The following is a 24,306-nucleotide window of genomic DNA, read 5'->3' on the forward strand; positions in this document are numbered from 1 at the left end:
TGTTTCATTCAGAAGTCTAACATTTGGATGAGACCTTAATACAACATCCTGTCTGCCTGTTTAAATGGATGTTAAAAGAAAAAATTACAACACTATTTGAATTGGAGCAGAGATTTCTTCTAGTGTCCAACAACAATTCTTGATCTAACACCACCAAAAGCTGGTCACTCATCTTATTTACTGTTTATGGGATGTTATTCTGTGCAATCTGACCTCTATGCTTATAAACACGGTTACAGTGACTGTGCTTCAAGTCATTAATTTGGTTGTGAAGTGCTTGGTTACGACCTGAGAATATCATAAAGTTATCATATAAATTCAAATCCTTTCTTTATTACAACGCTTTGAATTGGTTTATGGTTATTGTATAAGAAAAAGCAAAAATTTGAGAAAATGTATGATTTTTATCTAAACTGATTCTGACATTTAGAAATTTAGGATGATGAAAAGGAGTAGGTACATCTTTGTGCTAATGTATAACTGATTTCAGTTAGAATTGATCTGTTACCTGTTCAGTTTTATCATTTAAAACAATGTTTTTAATAATTGTTCCAACACTTATTAGGATTGCAGTTACAGTAATTCTAAAATTTTGCTTATTTTTAGACCAGTATCTGGTTCAGTTCCTCTCTTGTTACAGCTACCTAATGGACAGACCATGCCTGTCACTATTCCTGCATCAATCACAAACCCATCTGTCCGTATTCACACAACAGTTCCTGTAAGTGGACAAAAATATATCAGGATATTGCATTAATCCTTTATTTTTCTGAAATATTTTCTATCAATATAGTTAACAAGTTTTAATATGTATTTCAGGGAGGAGTGTGGTCTTTGCTCAAGTTTCTTGCATGAATATGTGAAATAAACAGGTTTCTTATTTCTCAAATGGAAATAATGTTCTGTAAGCAGCTGCCTATGGACAAAGTCTGATTTTATCCATCGTTTCAAGTTTAAATACTCTAAAGCTGCAGATTTAAAAGAAAATCTTTAAAATATGAAACAACCATTTAATCAGAAACTGGCAGTTGTGACTTAATTTTGAAGACGTTAAGACATGAAGTGCTAAGTGTAGCGTGTATATTATGTATGTACAGGGATCTAAACATGCAAGTATTAATGTCAACAGTTCAAATTTGGGTAGAGCTACTCACATAAAAATGTGGTCCAAGCACAGATGATTGTTGGAACTGAAATGAAGCTGGGAAAAGAGAGGTTAGGATAAAATGCATAAAGTTCAGCTGAACAGCTGGATGTTAAAATTTCTATAAGTGGAGAAGGAAAAGAAATCCTAGAAGAAAACAAAAAGAGGGCAGGAAATACAAAAAATGCAAGAAATACAAAAATCATAGTAAAATCTTCTAAAATATAGAAAAAGACAAAGAGTAGCTAAAATGAGCATTGGCCCTGAGGAGGATTATAACAGTGAATTAATAATAGAAAACAAGGAAATGGCAAAGACTTTGAACAAGTATTTTGCATCTGTCTTCAAACAAAAAGACACACTGCACCCCAAGAATAGTAGAAGAACAGGGGGCAAAAGGGATGGAGGAACTTAAAACAATCAGTTTTACTAGAGTAAAAGTACTAGGAGAGCTAAGCAACAAAAGGCTGACAAGTCGCTGGACCTGATGGCCTGCATTGTAGAACCTTAAAGAATGTGATTACAGAGATAATGGTTGTATTGCTTGCAATCTTCCAAAATTCCCTAGATTCAGGAACAGTCTCAGAAGATTGAAACACTGCAAATATAACACCATTATTCAAAAAAGGAGCGAGACAAGAAGTAGGAAACTGTAGGCCAAAATAAGAATAAAAACACCTGAAAAACTCAGCAAGTCAGGCAACATCTGTGGAAAGAAATAGAGGACCAAATTTTACATTCTGGAGACTAAGTGCAGTGGTGGGCAGGAAAGTCAGCATGATTCTTGCTGTGCAGCCAGGTGGAGTCTCACATCAGATCTTCTACTTTTAGCTTACTAATTATGCATCAGTAAGGAGCTCATTGAATCTCATGGCAAGGCTAGCTGTGATTTATGTACCCCTCTGTTACTTCATGTGGTCAAAGGTCCTGATGCCATAGTTAAACAGCACCGTCACACACGTTCACTCGTTGCAGGCCAGGTGCAGGCTGAAAATTTACCTTAGCACAATGCCCAAAAGTAACAGTCTCCCCCCCAGTTCAGCAAGACCTCCTTTGAGGCCATCCAGAAAAGGCAGAAGGTCCTCCTCTCTGGATGGGAGCAGGAAGTCCACCCACCTAACAGCACTGACCTAGGAGGAAGTCGGCAGGGAGGTCAACACTGGTGGGCAACCAAAAGGATTGCCCTGCACTGCCGAGAAAGGATGAATAATTTGATCTGTTCTGCCAGAGTAAGTGAACTTTCTCCACACTCCAAATTCTCACACTCATAAGGGCAAGAGGCAGCCTAAGGTTGGAGTCCACAGGATTGTCACACACTACTAGCAGATGGGACATCAGCATTGCATATCTGCCAGCCACTTTAAGATTGCCCATCTCTTTGTAAGATCCTGCACAAATGGCATCGCCTCCACTTACTGGGAGGGCTTAGCACACACATTAGCAAGCATGCATGAGAATGGTGGTGGACAATTAAACAACTCACTGGAGGAGGAGGTTCCACAATAATGGAGGAGTCCAAAACATCTGTGCAAAAGGTGAGGCTGAAGTATTCGCAGCAATCTTCAGCCAGAAATGTCAAGTAGATGATCCATCTCGGCCGCCTCCAATGGGCTCCAGCCAATTCGATTCACTCCACGTGATATCAACAAACGGTTGGTGGCACTGGATACTGCAAAGGCAATGTGCCCTGATAACATTCTGGCAATAGCACTGAAAACTTGTGCTTCAGAACTTGCTGCTCCCCGAGCCAAGTTATTCTAGTACAGTTACAACACTGGCATCTACCCAAAATTGCCTAGATGTGCCCTGTACACAAAAAGCAGGACAAATCCAACCTGGTCAGTTACCACCCTATCAGTCTAGTCTTGATTGCAAAAGTGATGGAAGGGGTCATCAACAGTGCTAAAAAGCAGCACCTGCTCAGCAGTAACCTACTCAGTGACACCAGGGTCACTCTGCTCCTGATCTCGTTACAGCTTTGGTTCAAGCCTGGACATAAGAGCTGAATTCCATAGGTGAGATGAGAGTGACAGCCCTTGACATCAAGGTTGCAGTCAACTGAGTGTGGCATCAAGAAGCACTAGCAAAACTGGAATCAGGGGGGCAAACTCTCTGTGGTTGAAGTCATACCTGGTACATAGGAAGATGGTTCTCGTTGGGGGGTGGGGGTGTGTGTGTGAGTCCTCTCAGCTCCAGGACATCTCTGCTGGAGTCCCTCAGGGTAGTGTCCTAGGCCCAACAATCTTCAGCTGCTTCATCAATGACCTTCCCTCCATCATAAGGTCAGAAGTGGGGATGTGCAATCATCAGCGAACAATGTTCAGTACCATTCGCGACGACTCCAATACTGAAGCAGTCTGTGTTCAAATGCACAGATCTGGACCATATCCAGGCTTGGGCTGACAAGTAGCAAGTTACATTTGTGCCACACAAATGCCAGACAATGACCATCACCAATAAGAAACATTTGAACCATCTCCCCTTGGTATTCAATGGTGATGTAACCATCACTGAATCCCCTTTTGTCAACATCCTTGGGGTTACCATTGACCAGAAACTCAACTGGACTCATCACATAAACACAGTGACTGCAAGAGCAGGTCAGAAGCGAGTAACTCACCTGACTCCCCAGAGCTTACTTACAATCTACAAGGCACAAGTCAGGAGTGTGATGGTATACTCCCCATTTGCCTGGATGGGTGCAGCTCCAACAGCACTGAAGAAGCTTGACACCATCGAGAACAAAGCAGCCCACTTGGTACCACATCTACAAACATTCAATCTTTCACCACCGATGCTCAGTAGCAATAGCGTGTACTATCTAGAAGATGCACTGCAACAATTCATGAACGATCCTTAGACAGTACCTTCCAAACCCAGTACCACTTCCATCTAGCAGGATATGGGCAGCAGATAAATGGGAACACCGCCACTTGCAAGTTCCCCTCTAAGCCACTCACCATCTTGACTTGGAAATATGCCACCGATCCTTTGCAGTCGCTGGGTCGAAATCCTGGAATTTCCTTGCAGTGATTCCAGAAGGCAGCTCACTACCACCTTCTCAAGGGCAGCTAGGGATGGGCAATAAATGTTGGCCAGCCAGCGATGCCTATGTCCCACAAATGAAAAAAAATCATCCTATGACACTTAATGGCAGTACCATTGTTGAAACCACCCCCCCCCTCCATTATCAACATCCTGGGATTATCATTGATCAGAAACTGAATTGGAATATCATAATAAATACTGTGGCTACAAGAGCAATCAGAAGCTAGGAATCCTGTGGAGAGCAACTCACTTCCTGACTCCCAAAGCCTGTTCACCATCTACAGGGCACAATGGAATATTGTCCCCTTGCTTGGATGAATGCAGCTCCACCAACACTCGAGAGGCTTGGCACCATCTGGGAGAAAGCAACCTGCATTTTTGGCATCTTTTTTATTGGCACTTCATTCACAAACATTCGCTCACTCCACCATGGATGCACAGTAGCAACAATGTATACCATCTATCAGATGCACTTCAGGAACTCACCAAGGTTCTTTAGACAGCACCTTCCAAAGCCATGACCATGACCATCTAGAAGGACAAGGGCAGCAGCTGCATGGGAACACAGCCACTTGGAAGTTCCCCTCTAAGCCACTCACTATCCTGCCTTGGAAATATATCACCATTCCTTCACTGTTGCTGGATCAAAATCCTGGCACTCACTCTCTAACAGGATATACCTACAACATATGGACTGTCAGCTCACCACCACCTCCTCAAAGGCAATTAGGGATGGGCAATAAATGTTGGCTTAGCCAACAATGAATTAAAAAAGTCTGTTCGATATGTTCCTTTTTCACTAAAGCTAACTATAACAGGCAGTTTAGCACGGTCTCAGCCCCAGAACAGCCTTTTCAATATGCACCCAACAAGGTGGCCTCAGCCACAGTACAGTCTCTGACTCCTCTTGGACAGTCTTATAATCTTGCCCCAGGATAGTCGTTCACTACTCTACATTATTTCTTGATGTCCCCACCACCCCAGACCATTCTTTGTCTTCCACCTTCCCTTCCATATTCCTCCACTCACCCCTAGTCCTGTCCCTGTCTTCCACTTTCCCTCCCATGTTCCATCACCTCCCTCCCCAAGTCCTATCTCTGTCTTCCTCTTCCCTTCTGTATTCTGCCATTCCCCACCATGGTCCAGCCTATGTCTTGACTTTCTTCCCTCTTTTGCCCAGCCATCGTGCAGGTTGTGATACAAGTAGCTGAAATCTTCCAGCAACACTCTTAAAGATACACAAAAACACTGTGTATGTACCTCAAAGTAATTGATGAATTCAACCTTGCGAGGTGCATGCCACTTTTATACAGTCGGAATATAGACCGTTCCAAACATCTGCTGGCAGAGTATTTAATTTGGAAGGGAACATGACTCTGGCAAGTTTGCATTTCAATGAGCATTCAGAAAATGCAAATTAAGGTAAACATGGTTCTCGACATAGATCGGTGGGAAACTTGACTCACCTTTAACCTGTCATTAAATCCACGAGAACAAAATTTCAAAAAAATTTCCTGCCAACAGGAAACTGATTTTTTTCCATCACACCAAATTTTATGTCTCTGCTTGCTACATTTCCCGCCACTGGTGGAAGCAGAAAATTCCAACCAAAATTCATGTTTCAAGTCAATGACTTTTCGTCAAACTATAGACCGGTTAGTAATATCTATCATTGCGAAAATTAGAATCCATTGTTAGAGAAACAGTCACAGAATTTTTAAAAAATCAAAATAAAATCTGGCAGGGTAAACATGAATTTATGGAAGAGAAATTGTGTTTAGCAAATTTGCCTGCGTATTTTGAGAATGTGACAAGGGGTAGATAAAGGGGAACAACTAAATGTACTATGATTTCTAAAAGGCATTTGATAATGCACTATATACATGTTCGCTGACGATAATATTTCAGGTTGTTGGAGATATATTGGATAGAGGGTCAGCTAACTACAGGAAATAGGTTCAGGATAAATGGGTTATCTTCAGAAAGGCAAACCAATAATTAAATAAATAAGTAAATAAAACATATTCAGAACCACTCTTAAATATTTTCTTTGTTTTCTAGTAAACGTTGCATTGTAAGGCTCATAAAATCATTTTGCCATTTCCTTATCCTGAAGAAATAATAGCCTGTATGATTCTGCAGCTGAAAATGTCAATCATCTACTCCATAATATTTGCTCTGCTTCAAATCTATCTGTTGCTGAAGCCCTCATACTTCGACTGAATTTTTAGGCACCGACAAGGAAGAGCAAAACCTGCTTCTTGACACAAATTTGACAGCGTGCCCACCCTCTGTTCACAAATTTGCCAGTCGGAAAAACAACAACCAGGTCATTGTTCTGCACCAGAATTGGCTACTGATCCCTATTTGACCCTGACATTAGCTCAGCATCAGAAGCCCAGAGGGAAAATCCTTTGTCATAATTTTGTGACCTCCACATGGGCTGCTTCAATGATCTTCGGGCTGGTGTCTCAGCCTGCACCCACCTGAAACATCGGTTCATCCAAACCTTTTCTGCTTGAATTAGATAAAAGCAAAATTCTGCGGATGCTGGAATCTGAAACAAAAAATTCTGATGAAGGGTTAGCTAGACTTGAAACATTGACTCTACTCCCCACAGATGCTGTCAGACCTGCTGAGATTGTGTAGATTTTCTGTTTTTGCTGCCTGAATCAGATCCTGCATTAATTAGCACTCACTAATGGTGTCTGCGCTTGCTGACCTACAATAGCTTCCAGTTATTCAATTTTTCAGATCTTAAATTCTCAGCAGTTTAAATCCTGTCATAGTGTCATCCTCCCTACCACTGTAAACTTCTTGAGCCTTACAACCCTCCAGAACCCTCTGTTCCTCTGATTTTGTTCCCTCGTCCATCCCATCTTGCTCTCTCCCCATGCCCCCTCCAATTTTCATCCTACTGCTGGAAATGTGCCTTCATCTGACTCAGCTATATGCCCCAGAATTTTTCTGCCTCTCACTCATCCTTTAAGACTATCCTTAAAACCTACCACACCTGCCATACTTCTACTTATGTGAAATATCTGATGTAGCAACCATTTTGACTGAAAGAGAAGTGTCTTGGAATATTTTGCTGCATTTGATTTTTGATTTTATTTTGATTTATTATTGTCACATGTATTGGTATACGGTGAAAAGTATTGTTTCTTGCGCGCTATACAGACAAAGCATGCCATTCACTGAGAAGGAAGGAGAGAGTGCAGAATGTAGTGTTACAGTCATAGCTAGGATGTAGAGAAAGATCAACTTGATGCAAGGTAGGTCCATTCAAAATTCAGCAGGGAAGAAGTTGTTTTTGAGTCAGTTGGTACATCACCTCAGACTTCTGTATCGTTTTCCTGACGAAAGAAGGTGGAAGAATGTCCAGGGTGCGTGGGGACCTTAATTATGCTGGCTGTTTTTGAGGCAGCAGAAAGTGTCGAGAGCATCAATGGATGAATATCAATGCAAGTGTTGATGGTGTTGTTAGAGTTTTGTCGCCTGGTCTATTTATGCTGTTTTTATTTTCTACCCACTAGATTATCAGGCCTGTCACCATGGTGCCTAATATCCCTGGAATTCCAGGTCCTCCAGTCAGCAACATTGAACCTCCCTCCCCACAATCTCTGCAGTCAGAAGCCAAACTGGTAAAAAGAAAATAATATGTAAATGTTTAACTTGTGTCCTAGTACTTTTATTAATCTACCTTTTTTGAATTCTTAAATTTAAAATCAAGCATGCGACAAAAAAAAGCACATGGATACTCAGGAAAAATATGAGCAAGAATTCAGCAATTTTAATCCCCTTTGCAATTGGATCCTATTTTTATGACTGTTAATAGAAAGTTATTGGTCACTTTTTTAATTATTTGATGTTAATTTTTTTTTATTTTAATCCAGTTCCATGGTCTTCCTCATGAATTGTTAGCCTGTGTATGAAAGCCTTGTTGAAAGTAAATTTGGGCAAAGGGAATTTTCCAGTCAACCTTCAGTCTCCTGGTGGTGGGTTGGGGACATATCAACTACCTAGAAGTAAGCACTTCCCAGAGGGAAGCTGGTTGTCAGTGCTCCTGACAGGTCTATAGGCTGTCCATGCCTGCCTGAGTGGAGATACACCCAACACCACCTCGTACGTAGGTTTACCTCCTCCCATCCTTTCACTGTGGTGCCCTTGCTGCTTTTTGTGTTTTTTGTTTTTTTTTAATGTGGCTGTGAGCACACCTTCTTGTTGAGGTGCTCATCCAGCTACTTAGCATAGACTGTAGTTGGATGTTGCTCTGAAGCTGGAAGACTTCTGGCTCTTCAGCTTTGAGAACTCACTTTTAGCCCTTATTTGGACTGGGACCCCTTCTCCTTGCCAATTAAGGATTCATCCATATGAAAATCTTAATTAATTAGTTTTCCTCCCATCAAATGGTTTTCTGATCCATAATCAAGCTTACATTGCCTGCCTCCGTCGTGAACATTCTACCCTATGATTCAATGACTTGTGCTTAACAAAGCTACATTTGTGATCAGCTCATAATTGTTTAAGTACTCAGATACTTTGTACCTAGCGACAGATTCTAGTAACTTTCCCACAGCTGACAGGCCTGTGATCACTCTCCCAGATGCCTTAAAAAAAAGGAGTGATATTGGCACATTTGTAATCCAACGTTACATTTTCTGAACCAAGAGACCTTTGAAAGAATTAGTACTAAAGCTCCTCCAATTCCTTCACCTTTTAATACCTTGGGTAGAAACCATCAAGTCCTAGAGATTTACCTATTGTGAATTCCATTAATTTTCTCCATTTCTATTTTGTGACTTACATTGAAGCTAATAAGTTCTTCTGTTCTTTCTCTCCTAATACTGTATTTTTTATATCCTCTTTCTTTGCTATAAAAATGGATACAAAGTTCTTGTTTAATAAATACATACATACAATTAGAGGCAAGAGTATGCCACTCAGCCCCCTTGAGCCTGCTCTACCATTCAGTAAAATCATGACCATTTTGATGGTAACTTCAACCCCACATTCCTACCTAACCCCAATGACGTTTCACCCATTTTTAATCAAAATCTGCACATCTTTATACTTAAGCCTGTCTTTAATGAAGCAATTGTTGCCCTCAACCACTTTCTTACTATTTTCATAAAACTGTTACCTTAATATTTCTTGCAAGTTTATTTTTCATATTTTCTTTTTGCAGCTGTTAGTATTTTCTTTACATATTTTTCTCAGTCCACTGGATTTGTACTTTTCTTGACATTAATGTGAGGCATAAATCAACGACTGTTTTTTGCCAGTATGGTTTTATACTATATCTTACCTTATATGTTGCTTTCAGGGAGCACTTTTTTTCTGTAGTGACTGAGCAGTGTGCTGTGAATACTAACTAACTTGGAGATGATTTCTGTTTTTCACAATTTGGGTTTGGTAGCTCATCATCTACTGCTGCTGCTGCTGTGTCTCCTCCCCACCGCAACCCCCCGCCCCCAAACAGCTATGGGGCTTCTTGTTCTTCTCTTCCAGAACACACACAATGAATGATTTTTGTTCCTTTTCTCATGCTTGTTCTTCAATGATGACTCCCCAGCCAGCTAGAGTATCAGCCTCTCAGCATTCATTAACCATGACAAGCCTTAAGAATGTTAAATGTTTCAATGAGATCACCTTTCATTCTTCTAAACTCCAAAGGATATAGGCCTTGTCTTCTTAATCTCTCCCTATTGGACAAACCTCTCATCCTAGGAAGCTGACTGGTAAATCTATATTACACTGCATCTAAGGCAATGGTTCCTAAGCTTTATTAGTTGTTTATCTCCCTCTAGATTTACTGACTTTTTGTGTAGCCCTATAAGCAGCTTATTTTCAATAAGCCCTCTAATAACTTCATGAAGTCATGTAATACAATGGATAGGACCCTGCCTTTGAATCAGATGTTGCGGGTTCGAGACCCACCTTAGGATTTCGTGACCAAGGAATGTGCATTCGTAGCCTGGCAAAACAGATTGAATGCCAACCTGCAAATCCTTCCAAACAGCAATGGCAGGCAGTAGGAGAGACTTCTGGACAACCATGTGACGGAATGAACGTTGGAGTATCAGTCCTAAATTACAACATGTAAAACTGCACGCATCCAAAGTAACTTAGATTCTCTGAGAGATCTTGAACACCTCCACCACTAATGAACATGCATTTAAATTGTTATAATTATGCATATATGCCTTAAACATATGCCTATAATGATTTGCACTTGAAGCCCCTCTTCCCAAACTCCTCCCCCCTCACTTGCTGAGTAGCCCCTTTTCCCAGCCTCTCGCTCACTCATTCACTCACGCACACAGCAGTCCCTTTCCCAAACTCCTCTCCCACTCATTCAACAGCCTCTCTTCCCAAACCCATCCCCACTCTCACAGCAGCCCCTTTTCCTAAACGCTGCCGACCACTCACTCACTCAGTAGCTCTTCTTCCCAAAATCCCTCTGTCTCCCCACTGACTTCTTTTATATCATTATGAAGAAGCTCCATCAGGGTAACGGCCTCAATCGAGAAGCCATGTGCACCCAACATTTCACTAATATGCATACGGATCAAGCAACTGCCTTTTCCAGTGTTTGGGCCAGCAGTTGCTACTTCTGCAGCACTGTTATGTTAGTGTTCAGGCTCGTATGATGCCATCCATCTTCCTGCTGCTTGCTGTTCCATCAATCACAAGTTAACTGTTCCAAGCTTTATGCCAAGAGGCATAACTGCATATTTGCCTAGCTCTCATTAGGTACAGTTTGGTTTGAAAACCCCTAGACTGTGGTGATGGTGAGGTGAGATTGGGAAAAAGTTTTCACCCCTGAAAATCTTCCATTATGCAATTAGAGAAGCAATTCCCAATGCAGCGATACATATCCTTGGAATAAGACAGATGTCTCTTGGTGGGGGGGGGGGGGGGGGGGTCATTTTCTTCTAAAGCAAGTACATCTTTCCTCAGATAATGAGACCACAACTCTAAGTAATACTCCAGATATGGGTTCACCAATGTTTTATATAATTGTAATAAGACTTCTTTACTCTTGTTCTCTAATCCTTTTGTAATAAAGGAAAGAATGTCTTCCTAATTGTGTACTTGCATGTCAAGTTTCTATACAAGTATTCCCAGATTTCAGTGTTATTGATTAAAAATTCTGTTTTTCTTTCAAAATGCATAAATTCATATTTCTGCACCTTGTATTTCATCCACCATATTCGTGCCAAATCGCTTAATCTGTTTGAATCCTTCTGCAGCCTCCTTAAATTCTCAGTTTTCTTTTCCACTTAACATTGCATCTAAAGCAAATGCATGTTCCTTTTCACTACACCCTCACTCCCATACCTACTTGGATAACCTGTTGCACTATAGTGCCATGGTCAGTTTGCTCACCCATCTTGCAGATTTTTGCCCTCATCCACAGAAGTGACAAAACCCTGGTAATTAGTAGATAAGGACATTATATCACATTGTTGAGATTTGGATCTTATACTAAATCCTAGAGTAAGAAAACTCTTGTTGGAGAATAACCATATTGGCAAAAAACAGTCATTAATTTATAATGCAAATTAACAAGGTTTATCAGACAATAAAAATTAATATAACATTTCAGTTGAAGCATGGGAAGTTCAACAAATGTCAGTCTGTCTTTCCCATGGATTCTGGATTTTTCTCCTGGCTTCTTGAACCTGGTCCCTAGACTCGTGATGTCGAGATTTTTGCTTAGCCAACTTAACTCAGACACATAAACCCCTTTGCAGCTTTAAGATTTTAACTGTAGTGGATCTTTTATCAACCCACAGTTGCAGTCTACTGCAACAGCTGAAGTTACACATTTCACAACGGTCTATTGTGATTTCTTTTTCTGGTAGAAAAAGCTTTCTAACAAACACTATGTTATGATCTGGCAGGTAATTGCTTTGCAAACCAAATTCCAAAGGGAAACATGACAAGCTTATCACAACTCTTCTATTTGTATTTTGACCAAGAGAACATAAGTATATTGAAGTCAGAAATCACAAATTCCAGTAACATTTTTGGGAATTTTAAATGTTAAAACAGATGTTAACAAAACAAACCTTAAACACAAGATTACATTTGCAAAGTTGAAATAGTCTTCCAGAATATTCCCCCAGAAGGACTTCCTACTTGGTTAGACTCACAAATAAATATCCCTTTGGCAATAATCTTTTATATAGATATTTAATCTATAAAATCTAATACTATTACAATAAGGCAAATATACTGTTGTTCGGGGGAAAGTATATCACCTAGCATCTCACACACTCCCACTTTGCTGTGGAAATGTAAGAAACATTTGAAACAAAACCCTGCTTTCTGAAAAACAGACACATTTTTGGGATAGATAGAAAACAGACTCACTTTGTCTCTTTGCTATTCTTTTCCCAACACAGTCCAGTACTCTAGGAGGTCTTACATGACCACTCCCTACATTGCTGTCACATCTCTCCCTGAGTACTTTTACCCTCTTTCGGTACTAAGACCTGAGGTCAGCGTTCAGGCCCAAGTCCACGCTGAGAGGCCGACCAGGTAAGCAACAACGGCCTCCTCCACCCCACCCCAAACATACTCGTAGAACCAACCTGTTTCCACCCCCCCCCCCAGCTTTTATACGCGATGCCCCGGCTGATGAAGGCAAGCTTGCCATATGCTTTCTTCATCTTTTCCACTTGTGCTGCCACTTTTAAGGATCAGTGGACCTGTACTCCCTCATCTGTGTCTTTATTCCTGATGGTTTTGCCATTTATTTTATAGTTCCCACCTGAATTGGATCTACCAAAATGCATCACCTTGCATTTGTCCGGATTAAACTCCATCTGCCATTTCTCCACCCAGTTTTCCAGCCTATCTATGTCCTGCTGTATTCTTTGACAGTCTTCATCACTGTCCGCAACTCCGCCAATCTTAGTATCATCCGCAGACTTGCTAATCAGACCAGCTACGTTTTCTTCAAAGTTATTTAAATATAATACAAACATCAGAGGTCCCAGCACTGATCCCTACGGAACGCCATTAGTTACAGACCTCCATTCAGAAAAACATCCTTCCACTACTACCCCTGTCTTCTATGGCCAAGCCAGTTCTGAATCCATCTAGCTAGTTCACCCCTGATAAGAATGTAAACATAGAAGATAAGAACTAGGAGCAGGAACAAGCCATCTGGCCCCTCAAGCCTGCACCATCATTCAGTAAGATCATAGTTGATCTTGCAAACCAACTTTTTGTGATTCTTGCACAAGGACACCCAGATCCCTCTATACATAAGAATGCTACAATTTTTTATCATTTAAATAATAGTCCGTTTTGCTGTTATTCCTACTAAAATGGATGACCTCACATTTACCAACATTGTACTCCATGTGTTGCCTTTTCACTTGAACTATCTATATCCCTCTGCAAACTTTCAATGTCCCCTATACACTTTGCTCTACCACTCATCTTAGTGTCATCTGCAAACTTTGACACACTATAGTTGGTCCCCAATTCCAAATCATTTATGTAAATTGTAAACATTTGTGGTCCCAACACTGATCCTAAGACACACCACTAGTCACTGATTGCCAATCAGAAAAACACCCATTTAACCCCACTCTTTGCTTTCTGTTAGCTAACCAATCCTCTATCAATGCTAATACATTACACGTACTGCCGGATACCTTTCTCTTATGCAGCAGCCTTTTGTCCGACACTTTGTTGAATGCCTCCTAGAAATCCAGATACACCGTATCCACTGGTTCCCTGTTGTCCACTGCGCTCATAATGTCCTGAAAGAATACTAGTAGATTAGCTAAACATAACCTGCTTTTCATGAACCCATGCCGCATCTGCCCAATGGGATAATTTCTATCCAGGTGTCTCGCTATTTCTTCCCTGATGATAGATACAAGCATTTTCTCCACTACAGAGATTAAGCTAACCGGCCTATAGCTACCCGCCTTTTATCTATCTCCTTTTTTTTAAACGGTGGTGTCACATTTGCTGTTTTCCAATCTGCTGGAACTGCCCCAGAGCGTATCAAATTTTGGTAAATTACCATGTGTGCATTTGCTATCTCCCATACCATCTCTCTTAGTACCCTGGGATGCATTCCGTCAGGGGCAGGAAACTTGTCTACTTTTAGCCCTATTAATTTGCCCAACACTACTTCTTTAGTTTCTAGGTCCTCACCTGCCATAGCCTCCTTGTCATTAGTTTTTGGTATGTTATTTGTGTCTTCCACTATGAAGACCAATACAAAATACAAATTCAATGCATTGGCCATTTCTTCACTTCCCATTCTTAAATCCTCCCTTTCATCTCTAAAGGACCAATGTTTACTTGAGCAACTCTATCGTTTTTTTTATGTTTGTAAAAACTTTTGCTTTCTGTTTTTATATTCTGAGATAGCTTTTTCCGTGGCTCTCTGTTGACCTTTAAAGATTTCCTAATCCTCTAGTTTCCCACTAATCTTTGCCACTTTGTATGAATTATTTTTCAATTTGATACCCTCCTTTATTTCCTTAGATATCCATGGCTCTGAATATACCTTTTTCTACAGTCCTTCCTTTTCATTGGTATATACTTTTGCTATGCATTGTGAAAAATTGCTTTGTAAGTCCTCCATTGTTCCACCATAAAGTCTTTGCTCTTGGTCTACCTTAGCCAACTCCTCCCTCATCATAGGTAAATAGAATGGGGTAGAGTAATACAATGGGTAGACAAGTTGCAAAATGAATTTAATATGTACAAGTGTGAGGTGATGCATTTTGGCAGAAGGGATAAGGAGAGGCAATATCGACTTAATGGCACAATTCTAAAGAATTGCAGGAACAAAGGATCTAGGAGTGCATATGTATAGACCTTTGAAGGTGACAGAACATTGAGAGAGTAGTTAGCAAAGCATATGGGATCTTGGGTTTCATAAATAGGAGCAGGGAAATTATGGTGTACCTTTATAAAGCTGTGGTTAAGCCACAGCTGAAGAAGTGCGTTCAGTTCTGGTTAGCACACTTTAGGAAGGATGGTGAGGATCTTTGAGAGGTGCAGAGGAAATTCACCAGAATGGTTCCAAGGATTGAAATTTTAGCTATAAAGTTAGTTTAGAGAGACTAGAGTTGTTCTCCTTGGAGCAAAGGAAATTGAGGAGGTTTGGATAAGGTAGACAAGAAAAATATATTCCCATTAGTTGTTGGTACAAGAAGTAGAGGATACTGATTTACGGCTTTGGGCAAAAAATGTAGGAGAAATGTGAGGAATAACGTTTTTACATGGTGAATGGAAATGACCTAGAACTTGCTGTCCACAAGGATGGTGAAAGCAGAGCCAATCAGTGATTTCATTTGGAAATCGGATGGGCAATTTGTTATGAACCCAGCTGATGTTACTGCTGGACAAGTCAGATCACAGGGTGGAACCGGGCTTGATCAACCCTAACTTTTTTTTTTAAGAACACTTGGAGGGTGGACACTGAACAGAGTTACAGAAGTTAGCTGATTAACTTCTAACAAAAAAATTAAACATTTATTAAACAAGGAAATATGAACAATGCCTGCTACTTCTTCAACTTAATGATGCATTTACAGATATATATATAAATTTATAAAGAAAACACAAGTTACAAAATCCATCTTCTAATGTTCACAGTACGTATACAGTCTACTTAATCTAATAGGTGAACTGCAGTCAGACGCACCATACTCCACTGCCACGTTTCGATGGATTTTTTTATCAACCCCAACAGATGCTTGTCACACCATAAGTGAACCAATCTGACAGAAACTGTCTTTCTCACAAGGGCTACCAATTTCTATGTTCAAAGAACTCATCTTGGAATTCTCTCCCAAACAACGCTTTCATTCAGAAGCCTCCAACAAGTATTCACCTCCAGGGGTTTAACTTCTCTTTCTAAGGTTTCTTTTACCCTGGGATCTCTATGTGGTTGAAGCTTCAGATTCCAAGCATACTCCTAGATATCCGGCTGTGCCAAACAGCACTGCTCCACAGGCCCATAAGTGTCATCACCCTACAGCTGTCTCCTTGGGTTTTCTGGTTTCTCGCAAACCCACTTTATTCCGAACCTGTTCCCTGCAGCTCTGTCTCTTTAATTTGGAGTCTTTCCCTTTGCTCCTTATCAATTCCACTAAACAAGACTGCTTCCGATTCTTGTCTTGGCTCCTTGACTTGACCGTCTTCCTGGGACCTCTTATGTCCCACTCCTAGGTTTTTAGGACTTCCTTTTCTATGGAACCTGCTCCCTGTAACTGCTATTCTGCCTCTTCAGGCACTTTCTGCAGAACGATGTTTTCTTCTAGGTCCCCTGACCTTCATCACACTGTTTTGCCTTTCTTTTCTGTACAAATGCAGAGCTGGCTTCTAATCTTAAAAAAAAAAGAAAAAAAATGTGCATATGCACAGTGCCGTTTACCAGCCTGGAACTGGAAAAATGCACTATGTCCATGTGCAGCCATGTTCCTGCAATACTTGCAGAAACCCAAAGCTCTTGAAAAGAGCAAACTGCGCTTGTGCAGCCTTTCCAGAGCTGGCACTTGCACAGAGATCTATTGTAACAGTTGAGTTTTTTTCTTGCTTTTTTTTATTAAGTCGTCACAGCTTGAAAGAAAGAAACTTGCAGGGCTAAGGGGATAGAGCTGGGTCATGGGAGTGACTGGATTGCTCCATGGAGAGTCAGTCTGATCTTGATGCACTGAATAGCTTCCTTCTGTGCCCTAAATGATTCTATGATGTCAACAAGTTATGACAGCACAGAGTGGCATTGATTACCTGGTCAGATCACTAGGAGTAACAGTAACTGTTGCTTCATATGGTCACGTGGTTGTCACCCCAGAGGATTAAAAGAATACATGTCTCTATATAATCTTGAATTTGACTACAAGTCTGGAATAGAAACAGTTGGAAGAGTATGGGTTGCTGACTGAACATCATTCTGTTTTGTGTAAGAGCACCCCTATATCCGATCTCCCATCTACTTTAAAATCCATCTGTTGACAAACAGTACAAAATTTGCCAGATTTGGCCTTGTTTGAAACAAAGAATAATCTGAAGCCGTTTTACAAGGGTTAAAGTCAGAACGCAGAGCTTGCAATACGCCTGTATTGATCAATTTACTGAGGACAGAAATACTTAAATTTTTATGAACTGTATTTTCTTATTTTGAAATGAATTGGAGCAAAACAATTAAAATTAACAATTGAAAGTACTTTAGATAAAAATAGATAAATTGTATTACTGGTTCATAAATTGTGTTTTGGAATGCACATTTAACATTATAGAATATGTTACTATCAACTATAGACTTGATTGCCCTTATTAGGCTATTAAATTTTGCAGATGTAACTGTTAATCTGCCTAGGGAAAAGCTTTGTTATTGTTTTAGTTATAACCAGTGATTGCTCCTGTAGATGTCTACACATAAAGATTCTTGTGACAAACTGAGGAATTACTTTGCACACAGTGGGCAGCCAACAGTGTTTGCTGTAGGGTACGTTCTAGTGAGAGCTGACAGAGGGCAACTTGGCAAAGGTTCAAAAACATACATTAAGCAGACTGAGCCCAGTATGGAACCTCATGTTCAGCAGAATTCTTGTGACCTGCTTCCCTGCATGCCGAGCTCATCAGCAAACACCTAATGAGCCTGCTCCAAGGAAACAGACCCTCTCCCAACCTGCTTCATTTACACACATTCTCTGGGGGTGGAGAGACACTGCTTCAGAAGGACTGATGATGCTGCAAAGACCACAATAATGATAATTAACTTGCTGAATTTAGAAGATTATGCTGTTAATTAGTTGCAAAATAAAGATAAGTAATATAGCAGCAGATGGTAGGATAACACCCAAGAGAAGGGGGGGTTATTACACTGATGAGTTTTTATGGCAGATATGAAATATGGATTTGACTTTTCATGGATTGTTTCAGGAGCTTAATATCTTTCTCTGTAAGCTATCTGGTTAGACTGGAACCATATACTGAGCAAATTCTGTTGACAGATAGGTTTGTGCCACCAAAAAGAGGCTGTTACTCAAGAAAATGGTAGTGTATTCATTTGTGAAGCTTTTTATAAAGGTAAATTAAAATGAGAAGCATTTGCATTGGCTTAGCTTCTCATTAGTTATATGATTGGACAGGTGGATAAATATAATGTGTGTTTCACTGACTAGGAATTTAGTGACTACTACTCCTTTTAATTAGGAGAGTAGTGTTAAAAATAGAGATAAAATATATAGGGGTGGAAATAAGAGAGTGTGATACATTTACCTGTGATTTTATCTTGATCTTGTGTAATGTTGTTTTGGCTGTGAGAAAGTATGTAATCAATTCCAAAATAACTGTCAAGCTATAAATTTCTTTTCCTGTGTAGTTTAAAAATATTTGTAGCCAAATATAGTCCTAAATAAGATAAATAATATTTTGTAGGTGTTTATCATGGCTTTTGATTACAGATCTTTTGCAACAAAATATTACCATCATTTAAACCTGATATCCATAATAAGAATGCCCATTTATTAACTATGACAGAATTATAACTTCTAATTATTGATAAAATTGATAGCGAATGGTATATCTAAAGTTCTCTCCTTCCCTAATATTTTGGTTGCTTTTTGTCAATCTGTCCCTGAGAAAATTGTTGCACACTGGCATTGACAATCCATTGTGACGAAGGAAGATGAATCAGTCATTTTGGGAGTGGGCAAATTTTTAAAGCCATACAGAAGATTTCAGGATCCATCATGAAGTATTTGTTTATAGGGTAGCTTACTTTTAAGAAGTATTTTACTTGGTTAAGCAATAAAATATCTTGTGCAATATTTGAAGCATATTACAGTATAAGTCATTCAGCAGAAAACAGAAAATAGAAACTTGACAAAGTTATAGCATTCCTATAAATTTCATTTTCCAGTATTCAGATCTGTAATTGTAGAATGATTTTTGTAATCCAGTGGGAAAAGATGCATGATATTGCTGCTGTCAAAAATGTACAATCTTGTGACAGTAAAGTATTAGTGAGTGTTAGCAGGTGTTCACAGAGATATCCTTGTATTCATTTTACAGCTTACAGTTCCTTTAGGAATTATGCTTCACAAATGAACAAATATGAATATCTGTAGCCAATGGGGGTGGCAGAGGGTGATAAGATAACAGATCTGACCACGCAAGATCATTGATTGTAGTTTGCAGTAGCAGAATTTAAATTAACTAATTTAGATTTTCATGTTGCTTAAAATTTTAAAAGTAATAAATTTATATTTACCCAGTTATAAAATAAAGTTGGGGTGAAACTATTTATTACCAGTCACAAAAATCAGTAGCAGGTTTTGAAGTCAACATGGTGTCAAATGGAAACCAGATTCCAATCAGCCTGTTTTACGCTATGCCATTCATCAATTTCACTGCAATGTTTCTACAGTGAAACATTACAAAATGAATTAATTGTTGAACAACTTGAAATATTCATTCATCAGCGTTGTTTTCAGTGGTTTTCTGGGCAGTTCATTGTCATTCATTCCTGAGAATCATCCCTCTAGCTTCACTTGCAACTCTAAAGCTTGTTTGCACTGCTGGGCTACACATGACACTGTACAGGGACTACATATGTTAAGTGACCTAAGGAAAGTAATTGAGGCATACACTTTATAAACTACATGTACGATGAGGTTTTTTTATATGTCCTAGCAATTAAAATATTACATAAACTGATGTGGCGTTCTTTGAAATATTTTTATTTTTGCATTTAATTCATGCAGTGTGTCAGGGTATATTTCCCACCAGTGTAATTTTTTTCCAATGAAATAGCACAGCTATATTAAGTGAAACAGTTTGCTAGTGCAATTAGAATAAAGATAGTCAAAATTGAAGAATCCTTGAGTGGCTATTCGTATTATCTGAATGGGAAAATCTTGTGTTGCATACAAATCTGATTTGATCCATGAAATTAAAGAATACTCTGAAATTGGTCAAATCTATTCAGATGAATAGTTGACAGCTAATACAGCTGTAGTGCAGTGAAGCTTACCAAAGACTGTCATCAGATGTAATGATTGCTGGTACAGCTAGAGCTGACGCTGTGCAGTAAGGAAGAACAGAATCAGATTACAGATATAAAAATAAGTAGTTCACTGTTCAGTAAAGTTAAAAGTATGAAGTGACTAATTGGGTGGATGGTTAACAGTTTTGCATGACTGACATGTTTTAAATGGCTGATAAAGCTTAGGAATTAAAACTTTCAGTGGTCAACTTGTAATAAGAAAAGAGACTTCACAAATCTCTCATGTGCTTCTCCAGAAGGAACAATCAAAATCAACAGTCTTGAACAACTAGAATTTGTTAAACATGGTTCAACTGAAAGCAGTAACTTCGTTTTCACCTTTCACACTCTTCAGTTTAATATTGAAAAATATACATTTACAAAAATCAAATACAACAGGCTTTGTCATTTAATGCTGCATAACTCAATTTTTGTCTTTAAATTTAATTCTAAAGTAATTCGTAGAGTAATTTTAACTTGAGTAACAGCTCAAATTCAATTCAATTGTTCGGATCTAAAAATGCCAGCTTTATTGTTGATGCTTCATTTGCAATTCATACCACGTGGTGTTGTCCATTTTAATTTCGAACTAAAATGCAATATAAATCAATTTAGTTTCTGATATTCAGATAGAACATTTACTGAAACATTTTCCCCTATGGTTTTGCTGTTCATACTCTCGACCGTCCACCATTTCACCACTGCACTGTGCACCAAGGAATAAGGACATTTTTTTAGTTTAGCACACAAGGTTTGCTTTTTTTCTGCCATGTTCTCTGTAGGCAGAGTAAAGTAGAATTCTCAGTTTTAATGCTATTCCAAGCATTCTTTTAGAAATGCTGAATACCATTTACCACCAGTTGAGATTAGTTGTTTTCTCTATGTACTCATTGTAGTAATTGAAACATCAGGAAGTGATAATATATTTTAAATTTATGATGTTTACCTCAGTTTAGTGTTTAAAAATTAAAAACATTGTACTGCATACTCTGTGGATTTGCCTTTGAATGTGTTTTTTTTTTACATTTCATTTCGATATCCTTTTCACTTGAATACAGAAAATCTGTTGAGATACAATTTTGTAACTTGACTTTCGCTCAGGTGGCACGATTTTCTTTTTGTGAACAGAATCCTTAAAAAGAAACGTAAACAGCCAAATTTAAATATACCACATATAACTTAAAGACATGTAATATTAAAAACAAACCTTCCATAATACCTCCTAATAATTAAGCAGATATGGTGAATGGATACTTAATTTCAGGAATAATAAAACTAGCTGTTATTTGAACTCTTCCTTCGGTTATGTAATTCACTGCGAAGTTATGAACTGACACAATAATTGTACATTAGTACCATATTTAATATATTACTTATTTACCTCTTTACTGTAGAGAGAATGAAAATAATCCTTACTTCAGTATAAGTACTTTTATCAAACCATAAATTTTTTTAAGAACTCTTCATTTCAGATTATTTGAAGAACAGTACTCTCTTGAAACTAATGCTCATTGTTTTAATTCAATTAAGTGTTTTGGAAAAGCAAAATTTACTCTTGCTGAACAAAGTTAGCTTTACTGGAAATGAGCCTCAGCTATGATGCTCATTTAGTACTGTACTTGTTATTAAAGTCAGAAATTAGGTTAACTTCATTCTCAACTAGGTAGAAGCAGCGTATTTCACAATAAGAGAGACAAATAGGACAATGACTTTGCTATATTAAAGCAGTACCCATCATGAAGGAGTCAAGCACTGGCAATGATCATGATATTGTTTGAACTGCTGCTTCCCTTCTGCCTGAAGAGTATGATGAGCAGCTGCGTAGGAAAACTGGAAGTACCTAGCGTGTAAGATTTTATCAGTCCACAAGGGGCAGGAGGGCAAGTAAAATGCCAGGGAACCAAACCAGAAGAGCATCCCCAATGAAGTCCTGCTTCTGAGATAAAAACAGGCACTTGGCCAATTTAGGCAATAAAGTAAAAGTTCCAATCAACGCCATTGTTCAGGTTGCCAGCATTTTGTGGGCAGCAGAGCATCCCCTCCACCTTTCCTCCTAATGGGAGACTATCAGCTGCTTCCCAGGGGAGGCCATTACATTTAGAGGCTCCCAGCAGCAAAGGCCAGCCCCAACACCTCCAGTGGAGGGGCTATCCCTCCAACCAATGAGGCCTCCCTGATTGATCCCTACAAAGAAAAATGTCCTGTCATTTTCCTTTAAGCCTCAGTAGCAGTCAGCTCTGTCAATAGTGCCCATCCTCTGATTAGGCTGGCAGTGTGGACAATAAGCTCAAAGTTTTTAAGAGACCTTCTTCATGATAGTTGCCACCACAGTCTCACTTCATATGCACAATCCCATTAAAACCCCAACCACGGTGTTTAGCATGTTTAAAAATTAAACCACATTTTCTTTGTCATTATCAGTTGCTCATTAACTAGAAGTTCCATCATCAAGATCTTTCAAAAGAAGATAATTATTTTCCCCTCTGGGTACTGTCAAGCATTCTTTTTAAGTAAAGTCCTGATTTCTTTAGGAAAGTGCCAAAAGAAACAGAATGTGGATGGTCACTTGACTACTAGTCCAAACAGGGTTTGTTTTTCCATCCTGTTCAAGTTAGCTTATGACTTCAGATTTAACAGACGGTAATTTTATTTGGAGGGAAAACCTCAGCTTTGGAGCATCTGGAAAAAAAAATCAAAGTTGCTACGAACTCAAACTTTGTGGGTTGTATCGTTTCACCATGTGGTTGCAATTAATCTGGATGAAGAAAAAATAATCACTATAAGCTTTAAGATGGTGAGGAAAAGTTTAAAAAAAAGTGCAGTATCTAATTTTTCCAAAAATTGACACTCCCCCCTGATAAAATTGGTCATGAGAGTAGTCATATTCATTCAAGCGGGCAAGGCAATTTGAGCTGTATTCTACTTTGTGACCACTGACAGTGTTACGTTTTTTCATTCTTTCTCTCAAAGAATGAAAAATGTGAGCATCATTGACTAGGCCAGCATTTATCGCCCATCCCAAATTACTCTTGATAAGGTGGTCATGAGCTACTTCTTGAACTGCTGCAGTCCATGTAGTGTTGGTACACCTACAATGCTTTCAGGAAAGGAATTCCAGGATTTTGACCCAACAATGGAACGGAGATATCATTTCAAGTCAGGATAGTGTGAATATGGAAGGAAAATTGCTGGCGGCAGTGTTCCCTTGCACCAGCTGTCCTTGTCCTTCTAGATGATTGAGATTGTGGGTTTGGTGAGTTGCTGCAGTGCATTTTATAGATGATACACACTGCTGCCATAGTGCATCAGTGGTGGATGGAGTGCGACTCAAGCGGGCTGCTTTGTCTAGGATGGTGTCAAGCTTCTTGAGTGTTGTTGCAGCAAGTGGACTGTATTCCATCATCTTCATGAATCATCCCATGTAGATGGTGGACAAGCTTTGAGGAGTCTGGAGGTGAGTTACCACAGAATTCCAAGCCCCTGACCTGCTCTTGTAGCTAAGGTATTTATATGACTGGTCTAGTTCAGTTTCAGTGGTAACCCCAGGATGTTGATATTGGGGTATTCAGTGATGTAATTGAATGTGAAGGGGTGATGGTTGGAATCTGTCATTGAAGATGGTCGTTGCTCAGCACTTGTGCGGTGTGAATGTTACTTTCTCACTTCAACCCAAGCCTGACTGTTGTCTAGATTTTGCTGCATATGAGCACAGACTGCTTCAGTATCTGAAGAGTCACAACTGGTGCTGAACACTATGCAATCATCAGCTGATGACTGACAGCTGTGAATGCCAAGTTTGAGTTGCTGGATCGGTTCAAAATCAGTCCTAGTTAGCATGGTGGGAGAATACCCTCAATGTGGTCAGGACTTTGAGCAGCTATGACTACAGCCCCATCAGTAGCAGTACTGTTGAGCCACTCTGTGATGGACATCTAAGTCCCCACCCAGAGTACATTCTGTGCCCTTGCCATCCTCAGTGCTTCTTCCATGTGGTATTGAACGTGGAAGGATGTATAAGACATACCCAGATGGTGGTGGATGGACAGGCAGAACATACCTGGGGATGGGGATG

At 39.5% G+C, this 24,306-nt stretch overlaps 1 protein-coding gene across 7 annotated transcripts in view; it reads left to right on the plus strand.

Moving 5' to 3' along the window:
- Positions 1 to 24,306, plus strand: part of atf2 (activating transcription factor 2) — a 144,680-nt gene that overhangs the window by 88,540 nt on the left and 31,834 nt on the right. For 6 of the 7 annotated variants that reach the window (XM_080198947.1, XM_080198946.1, XM_080198945.1 and 3 more), the window contains 2 exons: positions 607 to 721; positions 7,729 to 7,836. In XM_080198947.1, the coding sequence (XP_080055073.1) occupies positions 607 to 721; positions 7,729 to 7,836 (223 nt within the window). The remainder of the gene's footprint in view (positions 1 to 606; positions 722 to 7,728; positions 7,837 to 24,306) is intronic. The other variant, XM_080198950.1, reaches the window with a different exon arrangement.

Source organism: Carcharhinus amblyrhynchos, chromosome 11 (assembly GCF_965287045.1).
Source record: "Carcharhinus amblyrhynchos chromosome 11, sCarAmb.v2.hapA, whole genome shotgun sequence".
Taxonomy (NCBI): domain Eukaryota; kingdom Metazoa; phylum Chordata; class Chondrichthyes; order Carcharhiniformes; family Carcharhinidae; genus Carcharhinus; species Carcharhinus amblyrhynchos.